Source organism: Molossus molossus, unplaced genomic scaffold, assembly GCF_014108415.1.
Source record: "Molossus molossus isolate mMolMol1 unplaced genomic scaffold, mMolMol1.p scaffold_m16_p_3, whole genome shotgun sequence".
NCBI lineage: Eukaryota > Metazoa > Chordata > Mammalia > Chiroptera > Molossidae > Molossus > Molossus molossus.
This window is the reverse complement of record NW_023425366.1, coordinates 28,376,970-28,404,472: the sequence shown is the minus strand read 5'-3', so window position 1 is coordinate 28,404,472 and position 27,503 is coordinate 28,376,970. Positions and strand designations below refer to the sequence as shown.

General features: G+C 39.4%; 1 protein-coding gene across 1 annotated transcript in view; it reads right to left on the bottom strand.

Moving 5' to 3' along the window:
• The window catches only part of DNAH5 (dynein axonemal heavy chain 5), a 286,089-nt gene extending 258,936 nt beyond the window's left edge, over positions 1-27,153 (bottom strand). The window contains exons 1-2 of the mRNA XM_036278902.1: positions 27,031-27,153; positions 25,995-26,107 (exon numbers count right to left, since the gene is read on the bottom strand). Of these exons, the coding sequence (XP_036134795.1) occupies positions 25,995-26,107; positions 27,031-27,153 (236 nt within the window). The remainder of the gene's footprint in view (positions 1-25,994; positions 26,108-27,030) is intronic.
• Positions 27,154-27,503: the final 350 nt, after the last annotated feature.

The following is a 27,503-nucleotide window of genomic DNA, read 5'->3' as shown; positions in this document are numbered from 1 at the left end:
ATGGGAATTTTTAACCTTGAGTTTTAACCTGGAGGTGACAAAGGTAATTTCCTAGATTCTGTCCAGCTGTCAGAACAATAGCTGCACTGGCATGTGTGAAGTTCTCAGGAGCTTTGCCTTAAGACTCTCCGAAGGAGAATGTACATATTTCATACCTGCCAACTCTCCTCTCTCACTGGGGCTAGGACTGTCCATTAGAAATATCATCTGTGCCACATGCATATGTTTATATTTTCTAGGAGCCACATTTTAATAAGTAAAAAGAAACAGGTGAAATTAATTTTAATAATATTTTACTTTATCCAGTAAATCTAAAATAATATTTTAACATATTAGCAATATAAAAATTATTCATGAGATAATTTACAATCTTTTATCATACTCATTCTTCAAAATCTTGTGTGTATTTAACACTAACAGCCCATTTCAGTTCTGACTAGCCACATTTCAAATGCTCAGTAGCCAATGTTGCTGGTACCTAAGGCACTGAACAGTTCAGGTCTACTAGGTTACAGACTAGGAGGACCAGCCCCACCTTTCCATGGAAAGGGGAGGATTGCATCTGCTCGTAAGGGCTATTAAATAGCAGATTAACTCATGAACAGTGTTCAAATTCTTACAAGGAAAAAAAAATGCTTACTCGATATAAACTCAATGCTCTTCAGAAAGCAAGAAAATCAGAAATGACTTTTTGTTCTTTTATTAACTAAGAAATTATTTTTAGAGAACTTTTAAATTCACAGCAAATTGAGCAGAAAGAAATGACATTTTAACTATCTGGCTTTGTAGGCATTTGTGAAACTTTGCCTACAAAGGGCATCTTTGCCATGTGGTGCCCTGTGTGCTCACCTAAGAGAATGCTCACCTGGGATTCCAGATAGCGAAGTTCCACCTGCTCCACTCTCTCAGGGAATGCACAGCAGCAGCAGCCTGCCCATCTTAGTAGCATGTTGTCAGAGTTAATGTACATCCCAATAATCACCTTAGAAGAGTTTAAAACCAGGTCCTCAAGAAAAGAGTTATTTTAATAGAAGTGAAAACTCATCTTGGCCAGTGATGACAGCCCCAGGGAGAAAGGATGTCCATAGTGGCTAAGTCTGAGAAAGGAAAATGAGAGCTAACACTTTTCCAGATTATTGTGCATGAATTCATTTTATCTTAAAACACCTTCTAAACTTGGCCACTATTGCATTGCCCCGTTGTTACAGAGGAGACACAGAGAGAGATGAAGTGACTTGAGATGAAGTGGCTTGCCCAAGGCCCCATAACCGGAAGAGTAGAATGAACTTGTGAGCCCTGGCAACTTGTCTCCACCTGGTGACTAAATCCTAGACTATGTTGAGATGACAGAAGGTACAGAAGGCAAAGGGGTGGGAGGAGGAAAGGGCACCTCCAGGGATGATGGCAGACCAACACAGACCTGGCTGATTTTAGAAAGAAAGCCAGGGCTTATATAGTCAGTACAGTCCTATAGTCCCTGGGCTCTGCCATCTTAGGCAAAATTGTGATCTGGACATTTTTGTCTTTGGTCTTCTCTTCCTGCTAAAATTTCTTCTTTGTTCTCAGAAGGATGTCTGTTGTTCCAGAATCCCCAAGCTAGAGCAGATTTTCTTGGGTCTAGGCTTGGTCCCAGACCTTCCCTAGCCATCCTTAACTGTAGGCATCACTCTCAGAAAACCCCCTTCTGGCTTCTTGACAAATATTCTAGATTAATTCCAGCCATTAGTAGGTGTTGGGCAGATAGCTGGTTTAGCCAGCTCTCCAGCCCCACTCACAACTGTACTCTTAAACTTGATTTTCTGGAGATGGAGTCAGCTCAGTGTTATGAACTTTGAATGAGATAACAGGTTGGCACAGAAAATGCTTGAGCTGGCATCTTCTTACATTCCTTAAATCTTGCCTGCTCTGATCATGGCTTGAAATAATCCCACCATTGAAGGAATTGAGCAACCTGTTTTAGGAAAATAGTTCAGTTTCTTTCTTTTCCTAAAAAAAAAAGTGTTAAAGTAAACCTCAAACTAAAACCCCACTTAAATTGGTCTTTCAACAAGAAATTCATCCTTTATGCCTTGGTTGCCCAGCATACCGTGAACACTCAAAAAATAGCACTTGGATTTAAGAAGACCCAATGAATGAACACATGGTGAGTTATTTATTGTCCACCCACGGAGGATCAAAGACATCAAGACTAATTACATAGAATCATAAGATTTCAGATCTGACAATAACCAATGTAGTCTATGATTTCATTTTGTAGAAAAGGTTATCATTTTATGGAAAAGGAAATAAAGACCAGCTCTCCAGAGGCTACTGTTTATTAACAGAGGACTAGAAATCATGTCTTTTAAATTTTTTGTACTGTGTTGTACAATATATTTAAGACGTAGAAATCACACATTTCCTTCTGCAGGTCTGATTTTCAAAATTGCGATGCTTTTCTAATTTTATCAAACATATACATATATTGCTAGATAGAATTTTATTAACTGTTCTACTTCCATAATTTTAGGAGGAAATTTTTGTTTCTTGTCATAAATTGTGGGCTAGGAAGCATCAATAGACAGCAGAAGAATGATCAGTTCAATCAATATTCATTCAAATGATAAAACTTGGCAATGGAAGAAGTCACTGTGTTGGCTAACCCACCCACATTTCAATTTCATTCTTCTATGCCTGTTTCTCATATATACACAGAAAATGGTCATATTTCCCAGATCCCTTGCAGTTATAGGTGGCCATGTGACATGGGTATGGCTGACGAACCACAAAGGGCCATCTATAAGGGCTCCTGAGAATGCATTTACTTCGCTCGTAAAAGACGGCTTCAGCTCTCCCCTCCATCCTTTCTGGAATGAGACCGTGATGCCTGGGCTGTTGCAGCTCTGGAATCATATTATAAAACACAGCCCAGTTATGACTATCCTAGTACATTTGGGCTGCTATAACCAAGTACCCCCGGCTACAAGGCTTACAAACGGAAATTGTTCTCTCACAGTGCTAGAGGCTGCAAGTCCGAGATCAGATGCCAGCACAGTCTTGCTCTGGTGAGGGCTTTCTTCCTGGTTAGACTGCCGACTTCCCATTACATCCTCACTTTGGGAAAGGGAGCTTCCTAGCTTTCTGGCCTCTTCTTATAAGGGCACTAATCCCATTTATGAGGAATCCCCCCTCAAGACCCTCCCAAAGCCCCCATCTTCTAATACCCATTGCACTGGGATTGGGGTTCCAACATATGAATTGGAGGGTGGGGCACAAATATTTGGTTCATTGTAATGACCATGAGGGAAAAGCCCTTTGAATTACAAAAATGAGAACTTTAATATATTTGAGTCTCTGAACCAACAACAACAACTGCCACTTCTAGACCCCCGTGTTATATGGAAATTAAACCCATTCGTTTAGAGCTTTGTAGACTTGTTTTCTGTTCCCTACAGCTGAGAGCACTGTTAAATGTTATGGAAACTGCCAGCCGTTAGGGTTTTTGTAGGTTGATTTTATTTTACAAACACACAAATTATAAATTGGACTGTCACGAAGTACAAGTAACTCACAACCATTCCAGCCTGAAGGCAGGGGGTGGCAGGAGTCAGACCACCCATGAATAAGATCTCCAGTTGGTTTTGTTCCGCTCCACCCAAGTACAGATGCTGGGCAGGTGGCATCTCTTCTGCTCCTCGACTGCCACCATCATCCTGGGTGTCCAGAATCCCCCTCTCTATTTTGGAGGTAGGAGATAAGAGGGCTTAACATGCCCTTGGATGCTAACAGGGATATCTAGGATATGTAGGTAAGATGAACTGAGCAAAACCTCCAGGCACAGGTGGGTGTTAGTCCTGCTGGAAGCGAAACAGGTGCCTGGCAACCAGCCAGCCTTGGGATACTTTTGTCTGATGGTTGTGAGAAGGGCTAATGGAGTGGCTCCTCTCCACAGGCATCGTTCAGAGATGCTCCTTCAAGAGTCTGGGGTGTAGACCAGGCCACTCTGGGCAGATGCCCTTTTCCCTTCAGGTCCTCCATGTTCCACGAGGCCTAAGTGCACCATCTTCAGGGGCCTCCAACCATCTGACTGTTCTGCCTACTTCTCCTGGTCTCACTCAGCTCTGTTTCTCCACCGGTGTGAGCCAGGTGTTCCAGCAGGACTGCTCCATGGCATCTAGGCTGCCACCGTCGTGATGGCTTCCACAGCCTCGCAAGGTACTCTAGTGGACCTTAGTCCTTTTGGAGTGATCCCCATCAAAATTTCCTTCCTATATTTGGAGAATGTCCCACCAAGCAGAGCCCTCCTTCTGATATAGAAACAAAAAGTACCAAATACTCTCCCAGACCCCTTTACTGCTAGGCATCAGCCGTGACTCAGATGTGACCAGTCAAATGCACCCACCTTGGACGTGAACACGGGATGGTAGAGAATGCATTTTGGCAGAGGGTGGCAGCAGCGACTCTGCCTGAGTTTCTGAGGCAGTCAGGGGGTGGGGGGGGGGGGGGGGGGAAGGCCTCCTAAGCTGTGAGCTCAACAGTCAGCCCTGGGGGCAGCAACATCCTCAGACAGGCTGGGTTGTGCCTGGTGTCTGACCTGTTCCCAGCCTGGGTGCTGACAGGCCCTCCTGGCCGTTTTCTAAGCCTCACTGTCCAACTTTCTCAGCTATTCTGAGCTGCCCCATAGTCTTTCCATACATCCCCCCCTCCCCCGCTTTTTGCATACATTTGATACTGCCCCATCCTTTAAGTCCCCTGACAACATTAACATGAGGCAGTCATGTGTGTGAGGTACTGTATTAAATTTAGAAATACTAATAAATAGAGGAATTACATAAGTAAGGAAAGAGAGAATAAAAGTCGCACAGTAAATATAACCTCAGATGGGGGAGCCCAATTTTTAAAAGTTAAGCTCTTCAAAATGAAGGTTTTTCCTAAGAAAGAGGGAGCTGAGTGCAGCTTCCCAGTCTGGTTGAATAGTTTTAGAGGTTTAGCTGTCAGAGTTCTACTAGGGACACACAAGTAGGGTATATACATACTGATGTGTGTGTGCATGCATAGAGAGAGAACAAGACATCTGTTTCAAGGAATTCCTTCGGCATTGTGGTCCTGGCAGGTCCAGACTCCTGAGGTTAGACTGTCAGGAAGATCAGCCTGGAAACGCCTGGGCAGAAGCTGAAGCCGCAGCTCACAGGCACAACTTCCTCAGGAAACCTCAGCTTTGCTCTTCAGGCCTTTCAACAGTTACCAGTCAGTCAACAGCAATCTAATGCAAAACAAACACTAGAGTGCCATTATTTGCAAACGTTAGAAATACAAATATTTTTATAATTAACACTTAGACTTTCCACCAAAAATCAAAGCTTGTAACATAGAAAGCTAAACACACAGGATGAATGCTTTTTTTATTCATCTGAGAATATGTCAAATTGCCACTGAAGGATTAAACTAAAATTGTATGCACTAAAAAAGAAACAAAAAAGATTTTTCCATTGTACTTTATTTTCTTTTTAATTTTTTATTAATTTATTTCTGTTACGAATGTTTCTCCTTTTTTTCCCCAGAGACCCTCCTCCCCATCCCCCCAACCCCATACCCGGCTTTGTTGTCCGTGTCCATCGGTTATGCGTACAAGCATATAAGTTCTATGGTTTATCTCTTCCCTCCACCCACCACTTCTGAGGGTTGTCAGTCTGTACCCTACTTCCAAGTCTCTGGGTCTACCCAAATCCTCAGACTGTATGTTCATCATATTCCACAAATAAGTGAGATCATGTGATATTTGTCTTTCTCTGCTTGGCTTGTTTCACTTAGGATAATACTTTCTAGGACCCTCCAGGTCATCTCAAAGGATAAGAGATCTTTCTTTCTTACAGCTGCATAGTACTCCATTGTGTATATGTACCACCACTTTTTTATCCATTTGTCTACGGATGGACACTTGGGCTGTTTCCAGATCTTACCTATTGTAAATAGTGCTGCTATAAATATGGGGGTACATAATATTCTTCCTGATGGGTGTTTCAGGCTTCTTAGGGTATATTCCAAGAAGTGGGATCACTGGATCATATGGCAATTCAATTTTGAATTTTTTCAGGTAACACCATAGTGTTTTCCACAGTGGCTGCACCAGTCTGCATTCCCACCAACAGTGTACTAGAGTCCCCTTTTCTCCACACCCTCACCAACAACACTTGTTCTTCGATGATTTGTTGATGGCAGCTATTCTGATAGGTGTGAGGTGATACCTCATTGTTGTTTTAATTTGCATCTCTCTGATGATCAGTGATGTTGAGCATTTCTTTATATGTCTCTTGGCAATTTGTATGTCCTGTTTGGAGAAGTGTCTATTTAGCATCTCTGCCCATTTTTTAATTGGGTTGTCTTCCTTTTGTTGAGTTGTATGAGCATTCTATATATATTGGAAATTAACCCCTTATCTGATATATCATTGGCAATGATGTTCTCCCATACAGTGGGTTGCCTTTCCATTTAGATGATTTTATCTTTTGCTGTGCAGGAGCTTTTGAGTTTGATGTAGTCCTATGTGTTCATTTTCTCCTTTGTTTCTGTTGCCTTAGATGATGTATCAGTTAAAATTCTGCTGCGTATGATGTCTGAAATTTTGTTGCCTACATTTTCTTCTAGGATTTTTATGGATTCACGGGTCACATTTAAGTCTTTTAGCCATTTTGAGTTTATTCTTGTGTATGGTGTAAGTTGATAGTCTAGTTTCATTTTTTTGCATGTAGCTGTCCAATTTTCCCAACAAGATTTACTAAAGAGGGTGTCTTTACTCCATTGTATGCTCTTGCCACCTTTGTCAAATATTAATTGAGCATAATGTCTTGGGTCCATTTCTGGGTTTTCAGTTCTGTTCCACTGGTCTATATGCCTGTTCTTGTGCCAGTGCCAGGCTGATTTGATTATAGTCGCTTTGTAGTATAACCTGATATCTGGTATTGTGATCCCACCTACTTTGTTCTTTTTTTTCAAGATTGCTGTGGCTATTCGGGGTCTTTTTTGGTTCCATATGAACTTCTGAAGTATTTGTTCTAGTTCTGTGAAATATGTCATTGGTATTTTGATGGGGATTGCATTGAATCTATAGATTGCTTTGGGTAATATGGACATTTTAATGATGTTAATTCTTCCAATTCATGAACAAGGTATGTGCTTCCACTTTTTTATATCTGCCTCTACTTATTTTTTCAATGTCCTGTAGTTTTCTGCAAATAGGTCCTTTACTTCTTTGGTTAAGTTTATTCCTAGGTATCTTAATTTCTTTGCCGCGATGGTAATTGGAATTGTTTTCTTAGTTTCTCTTTCTGTGAGTTCATCATTGGTGTATAAGAATGCCGTCGATTTCTTGACGTTAATTTTGTATCCTGCTACTTTGCCAAATTTATTTATTAAGTCTAATAGATTTTTGATTGAGTCTTTAGGGTTTGCTATGCATCATATCATGTCATCTGCAAATAATGACAGTTTCATTTCCTCCTTTTCAATTTGGATCCCTTTTATTTTTTCTTTATGTCTGATTGCTGTGGCTAAGACTTCCAATACTATGTTAAATAAGAGTGGTGAAAGTGGGCATCCCTGGCTTGTTCCTGTTCTTAAGAAAAATGCTTCTAGTTTCTGCCCATTGAGTATGATGTTGGCTGTAGGCCTTTCATATATGGCCTTTATTATGTTGAGATATGATCCCTCTATTCCCACATTGCAGAGCATTTTTATCAGAAATGGATGCTTTTTTTTTAATGGTTTTTCAGCATCTAGTGATATGATCATGTGGTTTTTGTTCTTTATTTTGTTTATGTGGTGTATCACATTTATTAATTTACAAATATTATACCAGCCTTGCATCCCTGGGATGCATCCCACTTGGTCATGGTGAATAATTTTTTTGATGTATTGCTGGATCTGATTTGCTAGTATTTTGTTCAGGATTTTGGCTTCTATGTTCATCAGGGATATTGGCCTGTAGTTTTCTCTCTTTGTAGTGTCTTTTTCTGGTTTTGGAATTAGAATTATGCTGACCTCATAAAATGAGTTTGGAAGGCTTCCTTCTTCTTGAATTTTTTGAAATAGTTTGAGGAGAATGCGTGTTAGTTCTTTGAATGTTCAGTAAAACACCCCTGTGAAGCCATCTGGGCCTGGGCTTTTGTTTGCTGGGAGAGTCTTGATTACCTCTTCAATTTCCTTAGTTGTTATTGGCCTGTGCAAGTTTTCTATCTCTTCCTGGTCCAGTTTTGGGAGATTATGGGTTTCTAGAAATTTGTCCATTTCGTTTAGATTGTCGAATTTGTTGCCATAGTATTCATTTCTGATTTTGTGTATTTGGGTTTTCTCTCTTTGTTTCTTGGTGAATCTAGCTATGGGTTTATCAATTTGTTTATCTTTTCAAAAAATCAGCTCTTTGTTTCATTGATCCTTTGAATTGTTTTTTTTGTTTGTTTGTTTCTTTGTCATTTATTTCTGCTCTGATCTTTACTATTTCCTTCCTTCTACTTGCTCTGGGGTTTTCTTTTTGTTTGCTTTCTAGTTCTTTAAGTTGTGAGGTTAAATAGTCTATTAGAAATTTTTCTTGTTTCTTGAGGTAGGCCTATAGTGCTATGAAGTTCCCTCTCAGAACTGCTTTCGCTGCATTCCGTATTTTGTGTTGCTGTGTGTTCATTTTCATTGGTTTCCAGGAAATTTTTAATTTCTTCCTTGATCTCCTTGGTAACCCATTCATTATTTAATAACATGCTATTTAGCCCCTATGTGTTCCAATGTCTTTGCATGTTCTTGTTGTAATTGATTTCTAGTTGCATGCCACTGTGATCTGAGAAGATGCTTTTTTTTTTTTTTTTTTTATCCTCACCCGAGGATATTTTTCCTTTTTTTTTTTTGTACAGATAGAATGGGAGGGAGAGAGAGAGAGAAACATCGACGTGAAGGGACACATCGAGTGGCTGCCACCCCCACTACCAACCAAGGCCAGGGACAAACTGCAACAGAAGTACGTGCCCGTAGCGGGAACCGAACCCGGTCTTTTCGGACTGCAGGCAGACGCTCTAACCGCTGAGCCAAACTGGCCAGGGCAGAAGATGCTTGATATGATTTCAATCTTCTTGAACTTGTACAGACTTAGTTTGTGTCCTAACATGTGGTCTGTCTTTGAGAATGTCCCATGTGCACTTGAGAAGAATGTGAATTCTGCAGTTTTGGGGTGTAATTCTCTGTAGATATCTATTACATCCATTTGGTCTAGTGCTTCATTTAGAGTCTCTGTTTCCTTGCTAATTTTTTGTCTAGAAGATCTATCCAGTGATGTCAGCGGGGTGTTAAAGTCCCCTGCTATGATTGTAATGCTGTTGATTTCTCCTTTGAAGTCCTCCAGAAGATTTTTAATATATTTTGGTGCTCCTATATTGGATGCATATATGTTTACCAAGGTTATATCTTCCTGTTGGATAGATTCTTTTAATATTATGTAGTGGCCTTCTTTGTCTCTAGCTATAGCCTTCAATTTGAAATCTATTTTATCAGATATGAGTATTGCTACCCCAGCTTTTTTTTTTTTTCCTTTCTGTTTGCTTGGAAGATTTTTTTCCATCTTTTCACTTTCAACCTATGTGAGTCTTTTGTTGTGAGGTGGGTCTCTTGTAAACAACATATAGATGAGTCATGCTTTCTTATTTAATCAGCTACTCCATGTCTTTCGATCAGAGCATTCAATCCATTTATATTTAAGGTGATTATTGATATGTACTTATTTATTGCCATTTTTTGTTTAACGTGGTTATATTTTTCTTCCTATTTCTTCTACTAATTACAGTAGTCCTTTTAACATTTCGTGCAATGCTGATTTGGTGCTAATGTATTCCCTTAGCCTTTTTTTGTCTGGAAAGCTTTTTATTTGACCTTTTATTTTGAATGACAGCCTTGCTGGGTAGCGTAGTCTTGGATTCAGATCCTTGTTTTCCATGACCTTGATTACCTCATGCCATTCACTTCTGGCCTGTAGTGTTTCTGCTTAGAAGTCAGCTGATAGCCTTATAGGGGTTCCTTTGTAGGTAAACTGTTGCTTATCTCTTGCTGCTTTTAGGATTCTCTCTTTTTCTTTAATTTTTGGCATTTTAATTACTATGTGTCTTGGTGTGGGCCTGTTTGGGTTCTTCTTACTGGGGGCTCTCTGTGCTTCTTGAACTTGAATGCCTTCTTCCTTCACCAAATTAGGGAATTCTTCTGTCACTGTTTCTTCAAATATATTCTCTAACCCTTGTTCATTTTCTTCTACTCCCGGGATTCCTATAATGCGAATATTATCATGTTTCCAGTTGTCCCACAGTTCTCTTAAGCTGTCTTCTTGTTTTTTAATTGTTTTTTCCTTTTGGTTTTCTGATTGGTTGATTTTTCCTACCCTGTCTTCTAATTCACTGATCTGGTCCTCAGCTTCCTCTAGCCTCCTGTTTAGTCCTTCCAATGTGTTCTTTATTTCTGCTATGTCATTCTTCATTTCTTCTTAGTGGTTTTTAATTTCCAATTGGTTGATTATCAATGTTTCTATGTCTTTACTCATGGTGCTCATGTCCTTACACATGCTGTTGAGCTTCCTCAAGATCATGGCTCTGAATTCTAGCTCTGTTAATTTGCTTAACTGCACCTCATTTATCTCATCTTCAGTAGAGATTTCTTGTTCTTTCATTTGGGATTTGTTTCTTTGTTTCACCATTTTGGCTATCTCAGTGGGTTATGGAGCCTGCCAAATTTTCCCTGTGGGTGTTGGTGTTCTGCTGTTTGTAGCTCCGTCTACTGGGTTTGGATGAGCTTGGGAGGTCCCACGTTAAACACCACTGTCAAGTTTTACTTTCCTGGGTAGAGTTGCAAGCCCAGGAACAGTTCAGTTATCCTCTAGCTTTTTGCCTGGAGGCTAACAGTAGTGGTTACTTGAAGAGCCTTGGTTTCTCAGTTGAATGAAAAACTCCCTCAGGTGTTCAGTGTAAGGGGATTTCCTGAGGGTGAGGCAGGTGCTTGTTGTTAATGGGCCTCAATTTGCATTTCAATGGCCCCTGGGTGGGGTTGAATCTCTGAGGGAGGGGCCACCTCTCCCCAAAGCCCTGGGAAGGAGTAAGATGACTACCGTCCTGTGTGGCCGCAACTCAGCAAAAACTCTGAGCATCCTCCAAATCCCAAGTGTCCCCACACAGTTCCAGTCCAGTCTTCCCTCCCTCTGCTGGAGCCCAAGGTGAGAGGCTGTGGCTATTTTAGCGTCTGTCCTGGCTCTTTGCTGTGGAGCCAGCCGCTTGGGAGTTTAACCTGAGGATACTGCTCACAGCTAAGAACGCTGCTCTTCTTGGGCTCCCAGCCCCCCTCTTGCACCTCTGCAACCCTACCAGGATCAGTTCAGTGTCCCTGGTTATGTGGTCTTCGCAAGCTGCTTTTCTGTTGCTTTTTCCCAACGATGTGTCTTTATTTTAGTTGTAATTGCAGTTTGGTCCTGGGAGATGGTCTGTATAGCTTCCATTCACTCCGCCGCCATTTTGGAATCTCTCCCATTGTACTTTTTATACGCAGATTCACATTTACCAAATACTGGGTGTGGCCAAAGTAGGTTTCCAGTTGTGAGTATGTGAAACAGAGTTTACTCTTGCATTACTATTTATTAACTATGGTATTATTTTCCATATGAATAACTGGAAACCTACTTTGGCCCCACCCTGTATTTCTAAGAGTGGAGAATGTATATCCCACAAACAGTGTACAGACCTCAATATCTAATACTAGTAAAATGTAACAGGTAACTTGGGTTGTGCAATTACACTAAGTATTAAATGCTAGCATAAATTATACATATAATAAAACTATATTTATTTTTTGCCAAGGTACAATGTTCTAATAACATAATAAGGCTTCATAAAAGGATTTACATTTCTATCAAAACAATGTTTTCTACCAATAGCTTAATACATTTCGCCAATTCACTACTTGAATGTTTGAAAAAAGTAATGACAAAAAATAAAAATGGTATAAATGCATGCAGGGTTCCTTGTTCTTTAAATTACCTTTACATTGTATACTTTAGTTAGGTCCTCAGGTGTGGCCACAGATTATCAAAACCAAATGCAATACTCCATCAAAGAACAGCTGCTTTTTGGCACTTGGATGACCTTACTAATAACTTTTAATACTGAATTGTTAAAGCATATCCTCAGCCAAATTGCAAAGAGCATTGTCAAAGTTTTATTTCAAATTTTCCACAAGAGAAGAGCCAGCCAATTCAAAAATATCCCTTCTGTTACAGATATTTATAGAGGAAAAAGAAAAGAGAGACTGTTAAGAAAATTTTTCAAAAACTTGGAAATAAGAAAGAAAGCAGCTTGTGGGCCCTTTCAGTCTTTGAGTGAAGAATGACTTAATAATTGGCCCGCTCAAGGATTGTTTAATTCTTCAGGGAAACGCACCTGTTTGAATTATTACCACTGATTAAAGTGCAGACTCTGAAGTTACAGTTTAACCAGCAGATTTCTGTTCAGTGAAAGTAGCATGATTTCTGTCTGGGAGAAGTGACCGTTTTACTGTCATATAAGACATTAATTCAGCTTTCTCCCATTGATGATACTCAGCACTTTCCATAATTTTAAACTAGCTGGATCTCTCATGAACAATTAAATAAATCTTGACACATGCTATTTTATATGTATATACAAATCATGCTTTTCAATATTTTTGAATTATAGTTTTATATAATACAATATAAAATATACCTTTTGACTTCAGACTCTTCAAAGGTGCTCAGTTGGTTGGGTAGGTAGGCATATAAATTTCTAGAAGGATGTCTCAACCTCAACAAATTGCTCAGTAATGCTCATTATATTCCAGGAGGAGTTATAAATTATGTCTGCAAAAAATTTATGTACCTTGTTTGCAACAGTTTTCTTCCTCAGTTGCCATTTTGGATTTGGAAAACATTATGTGTGTCGGCTACCATCAATTGACAGAAATACCATGGAACTTACCTTCTGTCCCAGGATTTTTCTGGGGGAAGAATGTCAGAAAGAAAAAGGCTGGATGATTCCTACAACTGGGCATTTAAAAAATTTCCCTGCCAATAAAGAGGAGATTGTTGCATGCCTCTGACATGCTTTTCAATCTATATTCTCTTTTCTGAAAACTCAGGCCAGAAAGGGAAAGGGATTTCAAAGTACCTCAACTTTGTCAAGTTGCTCTGATGAAAAGTGACAGAAACACACTCAACTGAGCTTAAGCAAAGAGGATGAGGGACAGGGAGGATTCAGGAGCCCGAGGGCAGGAGGTGTAGCCTGGAGGGAGGCTAGAAGCATCCAGGGACCTCCCTCCCTTGTATCTCCCCAGGGTGACCTGCAACCCTCTCCTCTCTGAACAGCTCCCCTTCCACAGCTTTGCCTCTCCATGGAAGAAGTAAGAGGATGTTACCCCATGTGTGCAGGTCCTTAGGTGAAGCACCCAACAGAGACTGCCTGACTAGCATGTCTTGACCCCAATTCCTGGAGAAAGAATTTTGAACTAGCTCGCACCCTGGTCCTGTCAGCTCTGGCCAGTGAAGATGACATGACCTAGGGGCCCATGCCCACTGGCAGGAGGATGGACATCGAATAGGCAGACTCCAAGTAGTGTCCACTATAGTCCAAGAGTGACCGCCAAAAGGATGCAAAAACTTTCTTCTTAACCTTTCAAACTTCAACTCACACCATAACATTCCATCCATTTCCTCATGCACTCACCCATTAATCGAGCAAGCTGTAAGCAATGGTCATGCGCCAGGTGCTGTACTGGGGGAAACAGAAGAAGACCCCATTTACTGTCAAATGAAAGAGTGTTTGTAAAGTCCACTCATTTGAGCTAAAATGTCTTCATTTGTTCAAGGAATATGTCTGTTCACTTTCATGGCCAAGCACACTAAAATTTCAGATTCCTCTCAAACCAATTTCTTATTTGTTCCACTGACTGACTGACAGTCAAGCTGCCACAATCTTCTTTATGTCAGTACTCTTAGACCAAGACAATCAAGGTCAGCCCGGATAGAAAAATTGTTTTTAAACAGTAATTAATTACAAAGTTAGACCTGAAGAGAAAGACTTAAGCAACATATAAAGACTTAAATAAAATTAATGTTTTCCTTTAGTGTAATTTTTAAAACTTAAATGAATCAAATCTTAGGCCACTTATCATCACTACTATTGGGACAATCACTATTCAACCTCTTGGGTTTTGCTCACCGGGACAAGAATGGTGAGATTTTAGGAAGCCCAGTTCTTCCAATCCAATGTGCTTAGGTAAACATGGGAATAGACCCCCTCAAGACGCTAGACATACAAAGTCTCATACATAATTCAGACACCACCAAGCCGAATCTTTGTAATAGCACAAACAAAGGCTGGGCTATGGTGTGTTTTTTCATTATTTGTAAAAATGGTATTTGTTCAGTAAATGAATTTGTACACAAAATTTATCTGAGGGGGAACAGTTTTGCCTGTTGAATACTTCTGTAAGTAATTACAGTTTTCAAATATTTGCAAGCACTCCAGAGAACTATGTATTCATAAATCATTCATACATTAATTAGAAAGCATTCTTATATATTAGTCAAATATGATTCCCTTGGGACTTCCTCTAGGCAATGCTTTGCTATCCTGGGCCTAATTGCTGAATATATTTAAAAGTAATAAATATTGCACTTCTTTTTTTTTAACATGCTGAATTCCATTCTTTTGTCTAAATTAGTGAGAAATGCAGATGTGTGTGTGTAAATATTTGGAAATCTTTCACAGTTTTTCCTTATCTGAATTGCCCTTTCTCTTCACAGTAATTTGACAGGACTGAGGATGGAGTGGCAGGACAGGGCCAGGAGCTGGTAAAGTGCTCTAGACCTGGGGGTCCAGGGGCATCCGAATCGGGGAGGAGCAGAACTCAAACATGTAGAAAAGCTAATGTCCACAGAGCCACAGAGGGAAAGTTAGAGTTAGTCCTAAGGAAGTCTAGGTTCAGACCTAGGCTTTTTCCAGAACATGGCAATGTATAGCTGGGAGGGGTCTCAAGTTTGAGGAGGCTCAGGAAGAACATCCCAGAACACCCAAGGCTATCACAGCTTGCTTTTGTGAGCACCCAGGGAGCCCTTGGCCACTACCTAAAAAGATATCTCAACAGCAATTTAAATAAATAAATGAACAGGGAGAGAAAAATGGTGGTAGAGTAAATGGAAGCTACACTGACTGTCTCCCAGGACCAAACTGGAATTACAACTAAAATAGAGACAAGTCATCAGGAAAAACCAACTGAAGAGCAGCTGGAGAGTACCCTTATAACCAGGGACATAAAGAGGACCCCAAATCAAGATTGGTAGGAGCTGAGGAGGCAAAAGAGGCCTGGCTGGATGCTCATGGGCAGCATCTAAGGGCTGTCTTAGCTGTGAGCAGTTCCCTCTAAGAAGTCTGGGGTTAAAACCCAAGCCAGCTCCCCACAGTGGAACAGGGAAAGGTACTCACATAACACCTGACTGAAAAAAATCACCAGCGCAAAGATTCTGTCCTGCAGGGAGAGGCACAGGGAACACCAACACTTCCTTGAAGGGCCAGTACACTAAATTACAGCTACAGTAACTCACCTTGGGCTCCAGCAGAGGGGGGACAGACTGGACTGGAACCGTGTAAGGAGAGTTGGGGGTTCATGACACTGGGGAGAGAGCTGAGAAGGAGGCCATCAGGAGCTCTATGCTGAGTGACTCCCCCATTTTCCTCAAAGAGCACCCCCAAGAGTGGCTGTAGACTCGAGAAGAAGCAACTGCCCCTGCCTCAGGAATTTAACATCACCTGGCTCAGAGAAGTGTAACCTGATACTTATTAACAGCCAGAGATTACCTGCCAGCCATTAGGCAGAGAAGAGCCTCTGAAAGCTTTGAGTTTTGGACCTGGCTCTCAGTGTTGGGGGTAATGGCTCTGGGGACAGTGAAGGCTGAGGCCTGAGTTCCTATGCTAAACCACTGCCCCGTGACTTCAATAGCCACCTCTGTCAAATGGCCCCATCAGAGCTATGTTAGCCTGGGGGAGAAGCAACTGCCCCTCCCTGGGGAATTCAACACCATCCAGCAACCTGAGGCTCATTAACAGCCTGGAGGCCTGGAGGCCTGGAGGCCTAGACCCCTGTGCTGAGCCAACAACCCACACTGCAGAAATCATTTTTTTTTCTTTTTTTAAAACTTATCTTTATTGTTGACTGTATTACAGATGTCCCCCTCGCTTCTCCCCCATTGACCCCTTCTTCCCAAACCCTGTCCCCGTTCTGCCTTCCCCACACTACCATCTGTTGTCCATTGGTTATGCATATAAGCATAGAAGTTCTTTAGTTTATCTCTTCCCACCCTCTCTCCCCTCTCTTCCCTTTGAGGTTCATCAGTCTAACAACCAATTTGTACTTCTTAATTCCTTCATCTTTTTCACCCATCCCCCCAGCCCCTGCCCCTCTGGCAAGCAACAAAAAGTTCTCTGTACCTATAAGTCTGTTTCTGTTCTGCCTGCTCATTTTGTTTGTAGATTCAATTGTCGATAGATATGTATTTATTGCCATTTTATTGTTCATATTTTTGTTCTTCTCCTTCAAGAAGACCCTTCAACGTTTTGTATAAAGTGGTTTGGTGATGATAAACTCCTTTATCTTTTTCTTGTCTGGGAAACTCTTGATATGTCCATCGATTCTAAATGATAGCTTTGCAGGATAGAGTAATCCTATATGTAGGTTGTTGCTTTTCATCACTTTGAATATCTCTTCCCACTCCTTTCTGGCCTGCAAAGTTTCTTTTGAGAAATTGGCTGACAGTCTTATGGGAGCTCCTTTGTAGGTAACTAACTGCTTTTCTCTTGCTGCTTTTAAGATTCTCTCTTTGTCTTTAACTTTTGGCATTTTGATGATGATGTGTCTTGGTGTGGTCCTCTTTGGGTTCATCTTGTTTGGCCCTCTTTGTGCTTCCTAGATGTGTATGTCTGTTTCCTTCACCAAGTTAGGTAAGTTTTCTGTCATTACTTTTTCAAATAGGTTTTCAATTTCTTGCTTTCTCTATTCTTCTTCTGGAACTCTCATGATGTGAATGTTGGTACACTTGAAGTTGTCCCACAGGCTCCATACACTGCCGCCATCTTTAAGCAAGTTATCAGAGGTAGATTTCATAGTAATAATTATGAGGAAGCTCAATAGCATGAGTAAAGATATAGAAACAATAAAAATCAACCAATTGGAAATGAAAACCACCAAGCAGAAATGAAGAATGACACCACAGAAAAAAAGAACATATTGGAAGAAATAACCAGAAGATTAGAGGAAGCTGAGGATCAGATCAGCTAATTAGAAGGCAGGGTAGAAAATAATCACCCAATCAGAAAACCAAAAAGAAAAAAACAATTTAAAAAACAAGAGGACAGTTTAAGAGAGCTGTGAGACAAAATGAAATGTAAAGCATCTGCATCATAGGCATTCCAGGAGAAGAAGAAAATGAGCAAAGGCTAGAGAATATATCTGAAGAAATAGTGGCAGAAAATTTTCCTAGCTTGGTGAAGGAAAAAGGCATACAAGTTCAGGAAGCAAAGAGAGCCCAAAGTAAGAAGAACCCAAAGAGGCCCACATCAAGACACATAGTAATTAAAATGCCAAAAATTAAAGACAAAGAGAGAATCTTAACTGCAGCAAGAGAAAAGCAACAGGTAACCTACAAAGGAGCTCCCATAAGGCTATCAGCTGATTTCTCAATAGAAACACTACATGCCAGAAGAGAATGACATGAAGTATTCAAGGTAACAAAAAACAAGAATCTGAATTCAAGACTACTCTATCCAGCAAGGCTATCATTCAAAATAAAAAGTGAAATAAAGAGCTTCCAAGACCAAAAAACAAAGCTGGGGGGTGGGGCAGGGGGGGATAAGGGAATATATTAGCACCCAACCAGCACTGTAAGAAATGTTGAAAGGACTGATGTAATAAGCAGAAGAAATAGAGAGAGAAACATAGCCATAATAAATTAAAATGGCAATAAATAAGTACATATTAATAATAACCTTAAACATAAATGGATTAAGTGCTCCAGTCAAAAATCAGACTAGCTGATTGCATAAGAAACCATGACTCATATATACGTTGCTTACAAGAGATCCACCTAACAACAAAAGATTCACAAAGGTTGAAAGTAAAGGAATGGAAAATTTTTTTAAGCAAATGGAATGGAAATAAAAGCTGGGGTAGCAATATTAATATCTGATAAACTTCAAAATGGAGGCCATAATGATGAACAAAGAAGGCCACTACATAATATTGAAAGGATCTACCCAGCAGGAGGATATAACCTTGATAAACATATAGGCATCCAATACTGGAGCATGAAAATATATTTAAAAACTTCTGGAGAAATCAATGCAATACAATCATAGCAGGGGACTTCAACACTTCATTGTCATCACTAGATAGATCCTCTAGACAAAAAATTAACAAGGAAACAGAGTTTCTAAATGATGCACTAGATAAAATGGGTTTAATATATATTTACAGGGACTTATGCCCCAAAACTGCAGAATTCACATTCTTCTCAAGTGCACATGGGACATTCTCAAAGATATACCACATATTAGGACACAAACTAAGTCTCTACAAGTTCAAGAAAATTAAAATCATAGCAGCATCTTCTCAGATCACAATGGCATGAAACTAAAAATTAATTTCAATAAAAACATTCAAAAACATTCAAAACACGAAAGGTGAATAGCCTGTTATTAAACAATGAATGGGTTACCAAAGAGATCAAGGAAGAAATAAAAAAAACTCCCTGAAAATGAACAAACAACAACACAAAATCTATGGGACACAGCAAAAGCAGTCCTGAGAGGGAAGTTCATAGCACGATAGGCATACCTCAAGAAACAAGAAAAAATTTTAATAGATTATCTAACCCTACAACTTAAAGAACTAGAAAGTAAACAAAAAGAAAAACTCAGAGCAAGTAGAAGGAAAGAAATAGTAAAGGTCAGAGCATAAATAAATGACATAGAGACTAACAAAAATAAATAAATACATAAATACATACATACATACATACATAAATAAATAAATAAATAAATAAATAAATAAATAAATAAAAAGGTCAATGAAACAAAGAGTTGGTTCTTTGAAAAGATACACAAGACTGATGAACCTTTAGCCAGACTCACCAAGAAACAAAGAGAGAGGACTCAAACAAAATCAGAAATGAAAGAGGAGAAGTAACAACTGACACAACAGAAATACAAAGGATTGTTGTAAAATACTATGAACAATTATACACCAACAAATTGGGCAATCTACGCAAAATGGACAAATTTCTATAATCACAGTCTCCCAAAACTGAACCAGGGAGAGACAGAAAACTTGAACAGACCAATAACACTAAGAAAATTGAAGATGTAATCAAGACCCTCCCAGCAAACAAAAGCCCAGGCCTTGATGGCTTCACAGGAGAGTTTTACCAAACATTCAAAGAAGAACTAATACCCATCCTACTCCAACTATTTAAAAAATTCAATAAGGAAGGCTTCCAAACTTTTTTTTATGAGGCCAGCATAATCCTAATTCCGAAACCAGATAAAGACACTACAAAGAAAGAAAACTACAGGCCAATATCCCTGATGAATATAGATGCCAAAATCCTTAACAAAATATTAGCAAATTTGATCCAGCAATACATTAAAAAAAGTATTCACCATGACCAAGTGGGACTCATCCCAGGGATGCAAGGCTGGTGCAATATTTGCAAATCAATGTGATACACCACATAAACAAAATGAAAGATAAAAACCATATGATCATATCAGTGGACACTGAAAAAAGCATTTGACAAAAGCCAGCACCCATTTCTGATAAAAACACTCAGCAATGTAGGAATAGAGGGATCATATCTCTACATAATAAAGACCATATATGAAAAAGCTACAGCCAACATTATACTCAATGGGCAAAATCTAAAAACATTTCCCTGAAGACCAGGAACAAGACAGGGATGCCTACTTTTGCCACTCTTATTTAGAATAGTACTGGAAGTCTTAGCCATAGCAATCAGACATGAAGAAAAAATAAAAGACATCCAAATTGGAAAGGAGGAAGTAAAATTGTCATTATTCGCAGATGACATATTATACATAGAAAACCCTAAAGACTCCATAAAATTCTACTAGACTTAATAATTAATTTGGCAAAGTAGCAGGATACAAAATTAATGTCAAGAAATTGATGGCATTCTTACATACCAATGATGAACACTCAGAAAGGGAAACTAAAATAAAAAATCAATCCCAGCCCTGGCCGGTTTGGCTCAGCGGTTAGATCATCGGCCTGTGGTCCGGAGAGACCCGGGTTCGGTTCCCGCTAGGGGCACGTACCTCAGTTGCAGTTTGTCCCCGGTCCTGGTTGGGTCATGTGGGTGGCAGCCACTCGATGTGTCCCTTTCATATCGATGTTTCTCTCTCTCTCTCTTCCTCCCACTCTATCTCAACAAAATATTGAAAAATGTCCTCAGGTGAGGATTAAAAAAAAAAAAAATCAATCCCATTCACCATTGCAAAAAAATAAAATAAAATACCTTGGAATAAACTTAACCAAGGAGGTAAAAGACCTGTTCTCAGAAAACTACAGGATGTTGAAAAAAGAAATAGAGGAAGACATAAAAAAGTGGAAACATACACCATGTTCATGGATTGGAAAAATCAACATCATTAAAATGTCCATACTACCCAAAGCAACCCACAGATTCAATGCAAGCCCTATTAAAGTACCAATGGCATATTTCAAAGATCTAGAACAAATACTCCAGAAGTTTATATGGAATAAAAAAACACCCCAAATAACCACTGCAATTTTGAAAAAGAAGAACAATGTGGGAGGGATTACAACACCAGATATCAGCTTATACTACAAAGCCATTGTAATCAAAACAGCCTGGTACTGGCACAAGAACAGGCATATAGATCAATGGAACATAACAGAGAACCCAGACATCAACCCAGTATTAACAGTATACACAATTAATGTTCAACAAAGGAGGCAAGAGTATACAATGGAGAAGAAACATTCTCTTCAATAAATGGTGCTCAGAAAATTGGACAGCTATATGAAAAAGAATGAAACTAGACCACCAACTGACACCATACACAAGAATAAACTTAAAATGGACAAAAGACTTAAATGTAACCAGTGAAATCATAAAAATCTTACAAGAAAATGTAGGCAGAAAAATCTCAGACATCATACGAAATTTTCAGTGACACATTGCCTTGGGCAACAGAAACAAAGAGAAAAAATTAATAAATGGGACTTCATCAAACTAAAAAAGCTTCTGCATGGCAAAAGAAACCAGCATCAGAATGAAAAGGGAACTCACTCTCTGGGAGAACACGTTTGCCAATGATACATTGGATACGGGATTAATATCCAAAAATATAGAGTACTTGTACAACTCAACAAAAGAAAGACAAAGAACCTAATTAAAAAATGGGCAGAGGACTTGAATAGACATTTCTCCAAACAGGATATACAAATGGCCAGGAGACATATATAAAAAAAAAAAAAATGCTCAACATCTCTAATCAGAGAGATGCAAATTAAAACAACTATGAGATATCACCTAATACTAGCCAGAATGATGGCCATCAAATCTTCAAACAACAAATGCTGGCGAGGATGTAGAGAAAAAGGTACTCTAGCACACTGCTGATGGGAATGCAGACCGGTGCACCCACTATGGAAAACAATATGTTTCCTCAAAAAATTAAAAATGGAACTGCCATTTGACCCAGTGATCCCACTTCTTGGAATATATTCTAAGAAGCCTGAAACACCAATAAGGAAGAATATTTGTACCCCTATGTTCATAGCAGTGGTATTTACAATTGCTCAGATCTGGAAACAGCCCAAGTGCCCATCAGTAAATGAATGGATAAAAAAGCTGTGGTACATTTACACAATGTAATACAATGCAGCTGTAAGAAAGAAATCTCTTACTCTTTGAGATGACAAGGAGTTTCCCTGAAGAGTATTATGCTAAGTGAAATAAGCCAGTCAGAGAAAGACAAGTACCACATGATCTCACTTATTTGTGGAACATAATGGACAAAATAAGCTGTCGACCAAAAGAGATCCAGAATCATAGGAAGTAGGGAACAGACTGATAAACCTTAGAAGGAGGGGGTGGGAAGAGATAAACCAAAAAACTTATGCATATATGCACAACCAATTGACATATTGGGGGTGTGGGAGTGGGAAGGAGGGACCAATGGGGGAAAAAAGGGGACACCTGTAATACTTTCAACAATGAAAATAAATAAATAAAATTTAGGAAAAAAGTAAAATAAAACTAGCCCAGCTGGTGTGGCTCAGTGGACTGAGCATCGACCCATGCACCAAAAGGTCTCTGGTTCGATTCCCAGTCAAGGCACATGCCCAGGTTGTGGGCCAAATCCCCAGTGGGGGGCATGCGGGAGGTGGCCAATCGATGTTCTCTCTCCTCAATGTTTCTATCTCTCCCTCTCTCTTCTTCTCTCTCTAAAATCAATAAAAAAGAAAAAATACATTTTTAAAAGTTTTCACTTAAATAAATAAATAAAAGATATTGGTAAAATAAAAATAAATAAATGTTCTAATAGAAATTCTGTAAGCAACCAAACCACGAAAAAGGTGCAATAACATTATTCCCTCTTGTTAACTCCCACCTTTCCTTTACGGCAAGTTTGAGAAGCTTAAATTTAAGCAACCAAGACCTTGTTTGTGCTTCTGGGAGGCTTAATAATTCAGGTGATGTTTTAAGTTTAAGCAACTGAAAGGAGAAACAGGCCACACAAGCAATAATTAACATGCTCAACTCCATTCTAGTTTCACCTCAACCACTTCTTTCCTTGGTAGTGGTGAAAGAAGGCAAGCTACACACTTTTCCTTTTTATTTTTAATTTATTGTATTTATTTCCTTTTTATTCTTTTGTGTCATAAGTACATATAACCCTCATTAAAATTTCTCAAAACAACCTTTTACTGAGTGAAGCCATTATTTGGAAAATTTATTGCAGAGAGTAAGCATACAATGCTCTTTTTAGTTTTCACTTTTTCAAAATGTTCATTCATTTTTTCTCTCTAAAATATTGCTAAGGTGGTTGTGCATATTTTACATAAATTATAAATAGTGAGAGTCAAAATCCTGGGAAAGGTATAGACCTGGTTTGAGTTCAATAAAGAGTCCTTCATTCTCAGATTCATTATACAAATTCAGTGACTTATCACTCTTTTTAAAACTAGCTTTCATTAAATTAATTTCTAAAAAGGTTTTACTTCTAAGAAACAAGTTTCTGTGTCCACCAATAACAATTTTATTAATACCAAAAAGCACATGCCTCTTAAAATGCAGCAAGACCTATTTCCCAAGTTCACGGGCAGAAGGCACTGGAATGTGCATACTGGGCTCTCATTTTACTACAGAATTATTTCAGTGTGTTTAAAAGGCTGTGCCACAAAATGAAATGTAATGAAGAGGGTTAATGTTCAAGCTACTTTGAACGTGCATATTTTGACTCCATGTGATTTAAAATTCTGAGAAGCACAGATGGTTGATCAAGTGCAAGAACTGTGATGGCTGGAAGATGACATATGAACACTGAGACCAATTATAAACATCAAATACCACTTAGGTTAGCATTCACTATGTTGTTGTTTTGGTTATTCTGCAACAAAAAGTTAATAGTGATTACATTACACTTTGATAATACATCAATCCATTTTATGAAAGACTCACCCTCTCAATATTCTTTCCTCCTTTTGGCAGAGTTTAATGGTCTAGGGTGTGAGAAACCCTTGTATTTGGACTTCATTGCTAAAATTCTTGGAATTTTCTGTGATGAGAGAAATATAGATTATTTTTTAATGACCCAGGCATGGAGATTTTGGTTCCAAGTGTCATCTGAAGATAAACAGAAAGTACTGCATTTGAAATAAAATGAGAGAGATTATTTTATTCTCTGTCTATCTATATCCTCCCCCAATGCTTTAGCCCATCATTCTTTTTAGGTCCTTTTTTGGTCCTGTGTGTCTCACTACTGTTCTGAACTTCTAACCCCCTTTCTGCCTGGGACTCTCTTTTAGCCCCTTTTTTATCTCATTGTCAAGACTGTGAAATCATAGAGAACATGATATTTTGTCCTCATGCTTTGAAAATTGAAGGCTCTCCAAAGACATGTGTGAGAGGAAGGATGATAAAGAGAGAAAACATATGAAAACTCAACATCATTAGTCATTAATGAAATGCAAATAAAAATGATAATAAGGTAACACTTCACACTAGGTTGGCTAACATTTTTTAAAAAGACAGATAATAACAAGTGTTAGTAAGGATGTGAAGAAATTAGAACCCTCATTCATTGATGGTGGGAATGTAAAATGGTGCAGCTACTTTGGGTAACAGTCTGGTAGGTCCTCAAAATGCTAATCATACCCAGCTAGTCTACTCTTAAGTATGGACCCAAAAGAATGAAAATAACTGTTCAAACAAAAACGTGAACACAAATGTTCATAGCAGCATTATTCATAGTAGCCAAATGTGGAAATGACCTCAATTGCTGAATAATATCCGATTATATGTAAATACCACATTATCCATCCAAAAGATGACTAGAAAACAAAGTGTGGTGTATATATACACAATGGAATATTATTTGGCATTAAAAAAGGAATGAAGTGATATATATATTAAAATATGGATGAACCTTGAAAACATAATGCTAAGTGTAAGATGCCAATCTTACAAAAGACAAAAGATTATATGATTCCATTTATGTAAAATGTCTAGAATAGGCAAATCCATAGAGACAGAAGCCAATTAGTGATTACCTAGGGCTGGGGAGGAAGAGAGAGGGAACAGAGAATGACTCCTTATGGGAAGAGGTATCTTTCTGGAGTTTTGAAAATATTCTAAAATTAGATTGTGGTAATAGCTGCCCAACTCCACAAATATACTAAAAATCATTGAACTGAATACTTAAATGGGTAGATTTCATGGTATGTGAAATATAAATATCAAAAGGCTATAAAGAAAGGAGGAAATGCTTCATGTGACTTAAGGCCAAGTTAGTTAGACACATTCTTGAATGTAAATACTAACATGATGAAATCTACTTCCTTCTAGCAGCATCTGTCAAGACAACAAATTTCCTTGCTTTGCCCATTCTGGGAATTCGAAACTTGAATTTCATAGTTAGGAGGAGCCACCCAGTTCAGAAAATTATCCATAACAATACTTATGGCCTTGGTAAGAATGACTGAATTCACCCCATGGATGAAAACTAAGTGTAGTTTACAATATAGTTGACTTAAGTATAATTATATACCCCAAACGATAATGATATAGAGTAGGAGGAAATGAACCTAGAGTTAGTAATTTCTGACTTCCCCACCAGGAACAATGTGAAGGTAAGGAAATATTTTCCGTGCTGACCCAGGCAGATTTTTCATCGTCCTGGTTCACGTTCTTCTGAGGGTGTTTCTGTACCTCCCTTAGTTCTCTTGCCTCAACCTGGTCAGTTCTCAGATGTCACTTTCTGGTTGCAGAGCCTCTCTTATTTGCAGAAATTTCTCATCCTCTACTCAAATTTTGCTTATCCTCCAGGACTGAATCAGCAGCATGTCTAAAACAATATAAACCCCAAAAAGATCTACAAAAATGTTCTTACTGACCCAAAAATGGCTTCTGTTTGTCTCTAGGCACATGCTGGACCCTCAATGGCCACAGCCCTCCATCTGTCTTTCTAGGTTCTGCATTCTACCCCATTTGAAGCCTGTAATATTCCTCTCCTTTGGTCAAGAAGAGAGATTTAGCTCAACCTGCCTCGGAGTCCATGTTTGGGGTCTCCTTTCAGCTGTTCCTAGAGACATTAACAGAGGTTGACCCTGGACAGTAATTGCTTGGGTTGCCTTCCCGTACTTGGGATAAAGGACACAATTGGGTTTAGTACGGGCTTCCTTGTTCTGCTTCCCTCACACTCTGTGCACCCCGATGCCATTCTTTCTGGGCTCTCAGTTCTCCAGAGCCACCACATTTGCCCAGGGTTCCCCAGATGATGAAGTTCTAAGTGAAGAATTCACATTCTAAATTTTGCCTCAAGTATTTAGGGCAGAAGCAGAGAACTGGGCACAAACTTATTAGAAGGAAGGGGAAGCAGAGTGTGAGTCAGAGGACTGACTCGGGCAGTAATACGCAGATTGAAGAGTTGAGGTCAAGACAGCATTTTCTGCTTTGTAACTGCCTAAATGCTGATGGCAAAAAAATGTTAACGGAGCTGAGTGGTTGCGCTACAAATTTATGTTTTCCATCTCACAGCTGGCTTCTGAATGCTTCTTGACAATCACTTTCCTAATCACTACATGATTTCCTTTCCATCCCTCCCTGCAGCTGCTACCAGCCTTCACCACGTCTCTCAGCTCCCCACCACCACCCCTACCCCCATCTCTCCCCCAGTGCATTTCACCTTCAGTGAAAAGGAGGCACTATGAGCTGCAGCCTCCATCAGCAATCCTTCCTTCAGCTCAAATCCCTTTTTCTGCTCAGGCTCAGTCACCCTTTCTCCTCTGGTCTCTCTCAGGGAAGAGTCCTGAACACCATCAAAGATCAGCCCTCCACCTCTTATAAGGTAAACAGGCGAATGCATGGTCAGGGACTTGAGTCCTGACACCATCCCTTACCAACTTTGCAGCCTTGGGCAAGTGCTAACCTCTCTGTGCTTCAGCTCCATCGACTCTAAAATGGGAGCAATAAGATTACCTATCTTACAGAGCAATAGTAAAACTTACATTAATTTTATTTATCTGGGTAAAGAATTTAAGACTGTGCCTGGCACATAATAAATATCCCTATGTAACTGTTCACTATTATTATCATTGTGTACTACTATGAATGTGCATTATATCATGTACATAATTAATGTGTAGTACTTACTAATGTGTGTTAATATCTATAATCAATAATAGTTAACTGTCCTACTGCACACCTACCTCTCTGGCCTTCTCCTTCAGTCTCCTTGTGAGTTTCGCTTCACTGCCCATCCCATAGATGTTAATGAGACGCTTCCTTTCTCTTTCTCCATCTACTCCTTGCACAGTCCCATATATTCCCATGGCTTCAATTTCCCTCTTTTGTCCTCTAGACTGTAGGGCAGGGCTGCCCGATATAATTTTTGCAGTTATGGGTTGAATTGTGTTCCCTGAAAAGATGTGTTCAAATCTTAAGCCTCGATATAGGTGACTGTGACCCTATTTGGAAATAGGGTATTTGCATGTGCCATCAAGCTAAGATAAGGCCATATTGGCTGAGGGTGGGCCCAGAATTCTGGTGGCTGGTGGTCTAACAAGGACAGAAGGATTTGGAGGTATACACATAGGGAAGCAGAGAATGGAGTGCAGGCCTGTGCAGTGCAGGCCTCCAACGGCCGCTGGCAACACCAGAAGCTGAGACAGTCACGGAACGG